Genomic DNA, 12,064 nt, shown 5'->3' on the forward strand with positions numbered 1-12,064 from the left:
TACATTATTAGTAGGATGTGAAACCCCATTTCATTAATCTCTCTATAATGTTGTTTATGGTAAACTATGGAACCGGTTGCAACCTTTTTGTAATCTTAACTTCCTGCAACCAGCATGCGTTTCAAAATACTTGCCCCTCGACTTTCCGCCCCAACTCCTAGCTGTGACAAGTTGAAATTACAAGATGGCCTCCACAGGCTTCAACAGAACCACAGTAGCCCACCAATTTAAGAGTTTTCAACCATTGTATTATAAGAACAGTTGAGGTTTGTAAGATTCAACCAGTTTGCAGATGACAACATAGCATGTTTTACCTGCGTACAAATGTTGGATGTGGCTCTTTTTTATAAATCATCAATACTATTATTGCTACTATAAATTTGTCAAGTATTTTAAAATAAAATCACTATACCTGACACAGAACGATCTTTACGACTTTTAGGAGTTTCTGTAATAAATAAAACATTATCATATATTCTGAAAATTTTCTTGTCTCGAAATGTTGATACAGAAATGATTTTTAAAGCCTTGTTGTCAGTAGAGAGATATTTCTGACTATAATAACATCCCACCCCGCCATATGATGATTTATATAAGCTACATTGACATTATAGAATTTGTTCACATTCAACACTTAACTCTCAAATTAAGTGTGTGCGTGCCCCATGTTGAAATTGGTCGTCACATCACAAGTTTGAATACAGGCATAAATATACTATTAAACAAAGCAAGATTTGATGTACTAAAGTTTTTCAAGATTATGAAAAGATAAATTAATAGTTAGCAAAACTCAAATTGTGTGTGTGGAGGAGTAGGAGGTTGGGTGGTCAAGTGGTCCAATGCATGAGCTTTAGCTCATAAGGTCTGTCATTAAGCCAAGTGACGTGGTTGCAATACCAAACTTGAATGTGTCAAGGATCGGGTCGGCTGCCCAAACTCATCGGTTTTCTCTGGTTTCGTCCTATGCACAAGGCAATTATTAAATCAAAATTGAACTGCATTTTAGTTACAAAATGACCTAGTTTGTGTCGAGGGGACATTAAACCCAATCTATCTCTCAAATAATGCAGAAAATCTTTAAATGGAACAGAAATGAAATTGGGTTTAACATCCTACTTTTCTGCGCCAACAAGGCTCCTAAATGGAACAGCTGCAGACAATTATAGAACTGTGTACCAACCTTTACTAGATCCTGAACGTTTTGATGCTGGTGTAGATTTCTTTGCAGTAATTGTGGCTGAAAACATAAATAAGGATAAAAACATAAATACTGTGATAAGGATTATCTTTCATGTATTTCTCAGTCATTGTTTTTTAAGGTGAGCGATCAATCTCAAGCGTCTGCCGCTCACTTGAATGTCGACGAGGGAGCTTTTTCTCCCTCTCCTTAAAATTGAAAATCGCTCTCCTTTACAAAGTCATGGAGGGTTTATTATCATTTATAAACCCAGGAATGACCCTCTAACATGCAGTTATTGATCTTCAGAACCATTTTCCATACACACAACTAATCACTCTCCTTGCAATTGATCACTCTCCTTAATTTCTAAATCACTCTTCCTATCGAAACTGGAAGAGCTTTTTTAGGGGAGCGATTTTTTTCAATTTGTTGATTAAGGGGAGCTTTTTTCGGTTCTCCTCTAAAATACAAACAACAACGACTGATTTCTTCTTACAAATGATCATATATAATTGCATGATAATTGATATTTCAAATCTGTATCGACTACCATCAAAATGCTTTAATACCGATAATCGCTCAATTAATGGTAGTCAGTGCCAGCCCTAATTTAAAGCACACAGTTAAAACATACCTATCTTCCGCTTACTGGCTGATCTACTCGTATTTTTCTTTGCTTCCTTCAAGAAATCTTCATAATCAACTTCTTCTGCGGAATCGTCCTTCTGTTTTCCACGCTTGGCATATCCCTCCTCCTCCTCCATTTCGAAGTCACTATCATCCATCTTCTTATTTGTTTTTTTCTTGGTTTGAGATTCTGAATCACTAGAATCATTATCGAGTAATTCTTTACCTTAAAATAATTCCAGAAGTCAATTTAAGTCAATCAAAAGAGAGAGAGAGAGAGAGAGAGAGAGAGAGAGAGAGAAAGAGAGAGAGAGAGAGATGAGGTTTAAGTACTTGTGAAACAAACTGGATCATTTTGGGACTAACATATGGTTAATCTTATTTCAATAGATCTCTTGTGGGGGCCTTTAGCACCGACAGAAATACTGGAGAACCTGGCGAAAACATGAGGTTGGATAGGCGACAAAACTCATGTTGCGTAAAAACTGGTCATCGAAACCCATGCCACTGACTAAATGACAGACCTTATGATCTAAAGCACACGCTTTAAGACAATTCAACCACCCAAACCCGTAAGTCAACATATTCTAATTGATTGAATGTTTTGCTAGGGAGGGTGGGGGATACTCTATTTGATTTAATGTTCTGCCAAGGGAGGGTGGGGATACTCTAGTTGATTGAATGCACTGCCAAGGAAGAGTGGGGGATAGCTTGTTTGATTGAATGTTCTACCAAGGAAGAGTGGTGGATACTCTATTAATTGAATGTTCTGAAATACCAGGATTCAAACCAGGGGCGTAATTCACGAAAACTTTAGCTAAAATATAAAATATTTTAAGGAGGAAGCTATTTCATTGGATGATCCTAGAAGCTTTTGGCCATTGAAAGAGCTGAATTCCTAAAATATCTTAGTTTTTTGTGAATAAGGCCCCTGGACATTCTAGTCAACAATCCAGCGGCCCGAGATTATGTTGTACGAAGATATTTATACCAGCGGCTGCCAGGCAGGATACGCCCACATTTTCGAGAGATGGATAGAGAACAAGCTAAAAAGAAAGCGATTTTTCGTACAATCAGGGGCCATAATTCAGGAAGTTACTGTCCGATATGCACGAATATCGAAAGGAACCGAGATCTTTGGATTATAAACTTACATTTCAAGTTTCAACAAAATCGGATAAAAATTGTGACCTCTATAGGGTCCACAATCTTGATATACCATATTTTTACGCTAACTGAGAATGGACGGCGGCCATTTTGTTTGTCAATTTTGGGGCGATTTTCACGAAATTCGAACTCAGCTGTCCTTAGGGTGGAACGGTAATATAATAATACGTTTTTTTAAATCGGATAAAAATTATGACCTCTAATGGGTCCACAAGCTAAAAACGCGATTTTTCGTACAATCAGGGGCCATAATTCAGGAAGTTACGGTCCGATATGGGCGAATATCGAAAGGAACCTAGATCTTTGGGTTATAAACTTACATTTCAAGTTTCGACAAAAACAGATAAAAATTGTGACCTCTATAGGGTCCACAACCTTGATATACCATACTTTTACGCTATTTGAGAACAAATGGCGGTCATTTTGTCTGTCAATTTTGGGCCGATTTTCATGAAATTCGAACCCATTCGTCCTTAGGGTGTAACAGTGATATAATAATACGTTTTTTTCAATCGGATAAAAATTATGACCTCCATAGGGTCCACAAGCCAAAAATGTGACTTTTCGTACAATCAGGGGCCATAATTCAGGAAGTTACGGTCCGATATGCGCTAATATCGAAAGGAACCGAGATCTTTGGGTTTTAAACTTACATTTCAAGTTTGAACAAAATCGGATTAAAATTGTGACCTCTATAGACAGGGCTCTATAAAAGTTGAGTGTGCCTGCGCACACACTTGAAAATGTGCCTACAGGGTCATACTGAAACACAGGGGTGTATTTTCAGAGCATCTGCTGCCTTTTGTATTTGGTTCAGTGCAAATCAAATTTCCATTTATATATTCAAATTTTACCAAATTCACTTAATTTTCATCAATGATACAGGGATCTAAAAACTTTTTGACACCACCCGACTGAGCATAAAATTGTCCCGCCCCACTCTGTTTCTCTGGATAGATAAGTTGAGGACCTTCCGGTATTTGTTGTTTTGTTGGGTTTTTTTTTTCAAATATTACTTTATTACTTTGAGATTAAAAATTAAAATGATTCTTAAAACGGTGTTTGTGTTTTATTTGAGTACAACGAATTATGACAACAGGTAGATATTGATAATTAAAACACGTTGTATTATTTGACTTGTTTGTAAAGTTGTTGTACGTGTCTCACGAATATTAATTATTATTATGGTGGAATGAGAATCAGGTCAGGCAGAAACTGAGAAAGCTCTCATCGTCCTCCTAGTCCTACTCTCGTGCCGTAGCAAATCCACGGTCAACACAGGTAAGAAATAAAATAAGAAACATCATGAAAATTTGCAGGCACGTGTTGGACAATTACGACATTCAAACCTTTAACATTGGAGTGCCGTAACTTGGTCTGGGTGACCTAAATTGGTCTGGGTGACCTATTTACGGCAAATAAACAAATATACAGAACGTAGAATAATTGTAAAATGAATAGACCTAGGCCTACACATCTTTTAAGTATAAATAAACAAAATACCAATACATCTTTCTTTAAACTAATTTGGGATGATAGGGTCTACTACGGCACACAAAAATAAATTATGCCGTGACAGACATGGTTTGCGTATATCGAATATCGAAAGGAACTGAGATCTTTGGGTTATAAACTTACATTTCAAGTTTCAACAAAATCGGATCAAAATTGTGACCTCTATAGGGTCCACAAGCTAAAAACATGATTTTTCGTACAAACAGGGGCCATAATCCATGAAGTTTCAATCCGATACATGCCAATATCGAAAGCAGCCGAGATCTTTTGGGGATACACCTATATTTCAAGTTTCGTCGAAATCGGATAAGAATTGTGACCTGTAGCGAGTCCACAAACAATTGTGGACGGACGGACGGACAGGGGCGACGGCATAATACGTCCACATGAAAATGTGGGCGTATAAAAATTGTGACCTCTATAGTGTCCACAAGCTTAAAACGTGATTTTTCGTACAAACAGGGGCCATAATCCATGAAGTTTCGATCGGATACATGCCAATATCGAAAGCAGCCGAGATCTTTTGGAGATAAACCTATATTTCAAGTTTCGTCAAAATCGGATAAGAATTGTGACCTGAAGAGTGTCCACAAACAAATTGTGGACGGACAGGGGCGACGACAATATATGTCCACATGAAAATGTGGGCGTATAAAAACTAGGGAGTCACGGTGACTAAGTGAGTAAGGGTCTGTCTTACAGACCAGGAGGTCCCAAGTAAGATCCCTAGACATATCTCATACATAATAAAGCTATAACATATTTACCTGACCAATTAATGGGAATTATAAACAGGTAATTCATAATTATCCCAGGTTAAATTCCAATGTTGGCTAAGAAAGTTCAACAAGGTTTTCCATCCTAGTTTCCTCATGTTAGTGGAGAAGGACGGAGGGCTTCCAGTACCGGCAGTTTAAATGTAACAAATAAAAACGAGGTCCAATGTTCTCATTTGCGTCCGTGCAAAATTTTGCTCATAGCACAGCATGGTACATGCTTGTCTTCAACAACCAGGTGAGTGCAGAAAACTGAGAAGTTAAAACACCGCATTCATTCATTATAGAACATAAGTTGATTGAACTTTAAACAAGCGGTGGCCATGCAAGATATGCCCACATTTTGCATGGACAGAGATCAGCTACAAAATTTTATGTACAATCAGAGGCTATAATCCAGGAAGTTAAGGCCCGATACGCGCAAGTAGGGAAAGGAACCAAGATCTTTCGGATATAAACATGCATTCCAAGTTTCATCAAAATCGGATCAAAATTGTTACCTCTAGATGGTCCACAACCTAGATATACCATATTTTTACACATTTTGTAGGAAATTCAAACTCAACCATTGCTAGGGTGTAAAGGTGATATATTTGAACGATTTTTAAAATTTGATAAAAATTAATACCTCCAAAGGGACAAGCTAAAAACGTGATTTTTTGTACCATCAGGGGCCATAATCCATGAAGTTAACAGTCCGACATGCACGAATATAAAAATGAACCAAGATGTATGGGTAATAAAGATAAGTTTTAAGTTTCATCAAAATCGTAAAAAAATTGTGACCGCTCAAGTGTCCACGAGCTAAAAACTTATTTTTCATACGATCAGGTAGGACTCACGCTGTCAGTCAACAAAGTCGATAAAAATATGAAAGCAGCGATCGTAAATATCCTATTTTGAGCATTATATTGAGTGTCAATTACAATCCTGTGGTGTATAAAAACAGCAATTCTTACTTTTGTTTGGTTTACGACTAGATTTTCTTTTCTTTGGACTGTCTTCGTCATCTGAATCAAAGTCCTTTACTGCCTTTTTAGTTGATCTTTTCGGTTTTGATTTACTTTTTTTGGACTCTGCATCTGATAATTCACTTTCGGTTTCAGCTTTCTTTTTAGTTGGTCGGCCCCTACGGGACTTTGTTTTGGCGTCCTCATCGTCTGAATCAGCGTCTGTGTCAGCTTTCTTTTTAGTTGTTCGGCCCTTAGAGTTTGTACAGGGCTTGGGTTTGGTGTCCTCATCATCCGAATCCTCCTCGATGTCAACTTTCTTTTTAGTTGGTCGGCCCCTACGGGACATGGGTTTGGCGTCCTCATCATTCAAATCCTCCTCGATGTCTGCTTTCTTTTTAGTTGGTCGGCCCCTAGAGTTTGTACGGGGCTTGGGTTTGGCATCCTCATCATCTGAATCCTCCTCGATGTCAGATTTCTTTTTAGCTGGTCGACCCCTAGAGTTTGTACGTGGCTTGGGTTTGACATCCTCATCCGAATCTCCGTCGCTGTCTTTAGCTTTACTCTTTTTGTCTGTTGTTGCCTCTTTCTTCTTTTTTCTTTTACCCCTTGACTCAGAATCTGAGTCGGAGTCACCCGTTTTTTTATTAGCTTTAACGTTTGACGCTTTTCGACGTGTGCTGCGTGATTTGGTCTTCTTCGCATCATCATCATCTGAATCATCATCATCAATTTTCTTTTTCTTGATATCTGCCTTTTTGGCTTTTTTGGGGGATGTTTTACTGTTTTCAGCATCAGAATCTTCTTCACTCTCTGCTCCCTTTCTTTTCTTTGGGTCTTTCTTTTCACTATTCTTTGAAGACTTTTTGTAATCGTCATCATCATCGTCTTCATTGTCAACAATCTTTGTGTCTGTTTTTCTATCTTTTTTTGAGGATTTCTTGTCATCTTCATCATCATCACTGTTTACTGTCTTTGGATCTTTCTTCTTGGTTTTCCGAGAGGACTTTTTGTCATCTTCATTATTATCATCATTATTATCACTATCCTTTTTCTTTAAATCTTTCTTTTTCTCTTTCTTTGAGGATTGCTTGTTTTCACCATCATCTTCATCATCGGTGTCAACTAAATCTTTTGACTTACTGCCACGATTTTCTATTGTAGGTTTCTTTGCTGTCTTCTTTGATTTTTTAACTTCTGCATCTGAATAATCTTCATCGATTTCATCTGCTTTCTTTTTTTTGGTTTTGTCACTTTTGGATTTTTTGGTATCTTCCTCAGTGTCTTTAGATTTTTTCTTTTCATTCTTAAAAGACTTTTTTTCACTGTCTTCAGAATCTGAATCTGAAAAAAATAAAACATGTGTTTATTTGTCATTGTGCTTGCTAAGTACCCAGGTCAAGGTTTCGATTCCATTTTTGGCCCATAAAATTTCTCTGGATTTCTGAGCTCGGTTTGGCATTCTCAGTGGTAAAGGCGGAAGGCCTGGAAAGGAAGTGTCTAGTCGTTGGTACAAAAAAATTAAGGTTCACCAGTCTACAATAGAGAGAGAAATGGGGTTTAAAATCCACTCAATACAAATTAGGACATTTTTGGACAAACATATGGTTCATGTTTTATTCAATAATTTGCTTGTGAGTAAGGATCTTTAGCAGTGGCAGGAAACCGGAGAACCTGGAGAAAACACACAAGGTTGGACAAGCACCCCTACTCCTTGTCATATTCAAACAGAAAATTGAAACCATGCCACTTCACTCGTAGGCGTTTAACCACTAGACCACCCAATCCCACCCTTCTTCAATAGTCTAATGCATAAATGCATGCCGTAAAAGACCATTTCACTAAAACAGGGTACGAAATAACACGCGAACGGTCGTTCAGGTTACGCATCGGTTACCATGACCTGGAAACACGCGAACGGACTTCCGTTCTCGACCACCGAGCTATAATTTATAAACTAAAGGTTTCAGTTAAAACATTCACTCCACTACTACATTAAAACATTTTACAATTATAAATAAATGCCTGAAAGATCGTTAAGTTCGCACCTGTCATTTTGTCGGTAGCAAATCAACTCGCGGACCCATCATACCTGGCAACGACATACTCATTTGTCTCTTTAGCGAACGAAAGCGCCAGATCAATCAACTGATTTCTATTGTTTTTATTTCTTAAATTAATGGTGATTGAGTAATAAAAATAAAACACCCAATGAAAAGGAATGTTATATTCGCAAATTATCAAATAAAAAACATACTTTTCAACAATGGATCTTCCGGTATTTACGTAATAGGTCAGAGGTGAAAATTCACACCGTGTCAATGACTTTGGGATTATTCCAATATTTTCACGTTGTCACTCACGGCTAATAATTTTATGACATGGAAAGTGAAATGGAATCAGATTTTTTATGATTTACTGCCAGGCATATCGTAGAACATGATAATGTCGAAGAAATCAACTATTTGTTATTTTTGGGGGACGTTATGAATGATGCGAAGCAGCCGAGATCAAGCGTGTCGGCCGCCATATCTTGGATACGTTTCCAGACAGACGATACCACAAAACTTACGGATAATAATTCTAGAGTTTGGAAAGCTAAATTGAATCAAAACTTTTAGGATTTATTACAAGCTACATAGAGGAATATTACATTGCCGAAGATTTCAACTATATATTTTTATTTTCGATGCTATGAAGCAAAGAAGACGACAATTCCCACCATATATCCAACAAAGGCAGAAATGTCACATAGCGATGAAGTGACGGTCATTTGGGGCGATATTTCTTTCTAAAAGTTATATATTTATATTTACTTTGAACACTGTTCTTTTTTTTAAAATAAAATCTTAGGAGATACATGTTCACGTTTATTATGACAGAGAAAAGTCATAATTTTAGTGGAACTGACTTTTCAATATTATTTATAGTAATATACCGGTAATTGTTAGTTTGTACAATTGAATTTTATATCATTGGAAAGAACACGACAATCTGTACATTTTTGTATAAAAAAATTTTTTATTTAGTTATTTGCAATTTTGTAGAGAGTTTTAGGATTAACAATAATCCACTAATTCGCTTAGGAATATGGGCCCTGCTGATTTAATAAGCTTAGGGGTAGCTGGCTAATCTTTTAATTGGCCCCAAATCCCCCTTGGCTAATTCGAGGGTCGGCTCTAAACAAATATGGCATCGTAACCTATAGGTTACCAGTTCAAATTTGATGCAGATTAGCGTAACCTATTTTGAGGTTACCATATAAGAGGCTTATTTCATACCCTGTAAAAGAATAGAAATATTTATTTAAGGGTATAAAAAATTGACATCCCTATGATCAAGGTGCAGGTAAAATCATGCACTGCACAAACAACAGATCTTAACCAACTGTAAGGAGCCACAGTGGATAAGTGTGTAAGACACTGGCCGAGAAATTTCATCGGGATTTTCCGGCGTGGTTTCCTCTCAGAGGTGTAGAACAGGAGGCCTGACAAGGACAGCTGTCTAGTCGTTCGGATGTAAATGATCCCTTGGCAGTTGGATTCAGTTTAAGAATAGGCCATATCGCTGCTGTCTGGGGCAAAATTTCCCTCATCATAGCACACTGTATGGCATATGTCCGTCTTATTAACCCAGTTGGAGCAGAACAGTAGGATGTTAAACCCCATTTCATTTGATTTCATTTAACCAACTTTGCAGTGAATGTTCCTGCAATCCAAGTGACTAACACATTTAATCTTAAAGCAAAAATTTCATATTTTCTAAGAAAGTCAAAACATAATTATTTCTATGTCTTTTGCTCAATGGGTTGTCAACTCACTATTATACGATCATAAGTATTATTCTCCCGCTTAAAAATCCTTTGACCCCTGAAATAATAACACAATTACCTCCCTTGTTTTTCTATTCCCCCCATGGAATAGCTATCTTCAAACGTTTGAATTTAAAATTGAAAATGATATTTTTGCCAATTTCTCAACTGGCAATAGTGAATTATAGGATTAATAGGATTATTCTTTAACAAGTTAGGACTGTTTATAGATACCATCTATTTTAAGGCTATATTTTAATAAATTTTAAAAATATAACTTAAAAATATGAAATTGCAACTTTAATAATCCTGTAAATACACATGCTAAATTGAGCATTATGCAGATCATGCACCTTAATCTAAAAAGATTATACTCAAATATTTTAAGAATGCATCATTTTCATTGACTAAGAGCTAAAAGTATTTTAACCCTCAACCAATGAAAACAAAGCATCCTTAAATAATTTTAGTATATGTTTTCATGAATGAGGCTCGAGGGACCTTAAACAGCCAAGTGACGATAGCAGCCTCATTAAGTTGATAATCCAAATGACTCAAACATTTACCTCCCTTTACATAACCTGAATCTCACTTACCTCCCTTTCCATCTTCTGTTCTTTTTTCCTTGACATATTCTAATAATTCTTTAGCTTCTGTGACCAGATTAGCCAAGGGACTTGAATTACAACCATAGCACTCCCATTTAGCATTTTCATCTGAAATAAAATTAAGTGAAAGAATATTTTAATTTAAAACATAATTTCTGCCATATACGAGAAACATGCTGTGATTTCCAAAAGGAAGAATCAATTTTCAGGCCTGTTGTGGAAGTTGACAATTTTCACACACCTTCTTACAAAAAAATATCTCAACCACCGATTACAGCTGGAACCATGTTTAATTACATCAAAATTTCAAAATTGGGACAGGAATAATTTCTGTATTTTATCTCATTAATTCCATCATCTCATTAATAATTCATTATCTCATATAGTACATGTATTTAACCATCTCATTACATCATTTTATTTCTATTCCACCATCTCATTAGTACTCATCTTCTCATTAGTATTTCATTTCTGGCACAAAGCTAAAAATGTTCAACATTAGCTCAGGTAAAACTAAAACCACTATGTAATGTCATGGTGATTAAGAATATAGACTATATTGAAACTAACCCATTATTGAAGCTAGGATATCTATGTGATGTCAAAGTGATTGAGAATATAAACTACATTAAAACTAACCCATTATTGAAGCTAGGATATCTATGTGATGTCAAAGTGATTGAGAATATAAACTACATTGAGACTAACCCATTATTGCAGCTAGGATATCTATGTGATGTCAAAGTGATTGAGAATATAAACTACATTGAGACTAACCCATTATTGAAGCTAGGATATCTTTACTGAAGTTTCGTTTGATACAATTCTTACAAATACTTTTAGTACAGTAATCACAACCAAGTAATTCTCCACCATCCCCACACCATCGACACTGTTCATCATAACCATCTTCATCTTTTGATATCTCACCACTCTTTAAAAAATCCCAACATTTCTGAAATATACAATTAAAGAGTTCTGGAATGGAATAGTATATGGGGTTTAATGTCGCTTAAAGATAGGTTGCCAGGCAATGAAACATATGTCCACATCAACTAAGTCCACAATATATTTCAAAGTGATCAAGGGCCAAAATTAGGACTGTAATTATCGGAAATTATTGAAAATCAAAAGGCTTCTCCGTCTTATGACGTTTAACACTGTGTATAAATTTAAATTTAATCAGATATTAACTTTAGCCTATAGACCATCCACAAAATTTTTCAATTCTTGCAGGGCTTTCAATTTTTTCCACCAAAATTGATAATTTTTAAATAAAAGAAATGTTCATATTTCTTTCCACCAACTGGAATATTTTATCTGCCAAAAATGCTGTGTAATAAAAAAGACAACATTTAACAAATTTATTTCCCAGGTAGGTCTAATATAAATATTATAGGTATATACAATATACAACAACTTACAAAATC

General features: G+C 36.1%; 1 protein-coding gene across 6 annotated transcripts in view; it reads right to left on the reverse strand.

Annotated features, from left to right (window-relative positions):
• The window catches only part of LOC126830184 (nucleolar protein dao-5), a 38,374-nt gene that overhangs the window by 18,468 nt on the left and 7,842 nt on the right, over positions 1–12,064 (reverse strand). For 5 of the 6 annotated variants that reach the window (XM_050560504.2, XM_050560499.2, XM_050560501.2 and 2 more), the window contains 6 exons: positions 11,412–11,589; positions 10,623–10,742; positions 6,225–7,559; positions 1,815–2,033; positions 1,181–1,237; positions 413–448 (listed from right to left, as the gene is read on the reverse strand). In XM_050560504.2, the coding sequence (XP_050416461.1) occupies positions 413–448; positions 1,181–1,237; positions 1,815–2,033; positions 6,225–7,559; positions 10,623–10,742; positions 11,412–11,589 (1,945 nt within the window). Of the gene's footprint in view, positions 1–412; positions 449–1,180; positions 1,238–1,814; positions 2,034–6,224; positions 7,560–10,622; positions 10,743–11,204; positions 11,222–11,411; positions 11,590–12,064 lie in introns of those variants that run through there. The other variant, XM_050560506.2, reaches the window with a different exon arrangement.

The sequence above is a fragment of the Patella vulgata genome, chromosome 8, assembly GCF_932274485.2.
Source record: "Patella vulgata chromosome 8, xgPatVulg1.2, whole genome shotgun sequence".
Taxonomy (NCBI): Eukaryota; Metazoa; Mollusca; class Gastropoda; family Patellidae; genus Patella; species Patella vulgata.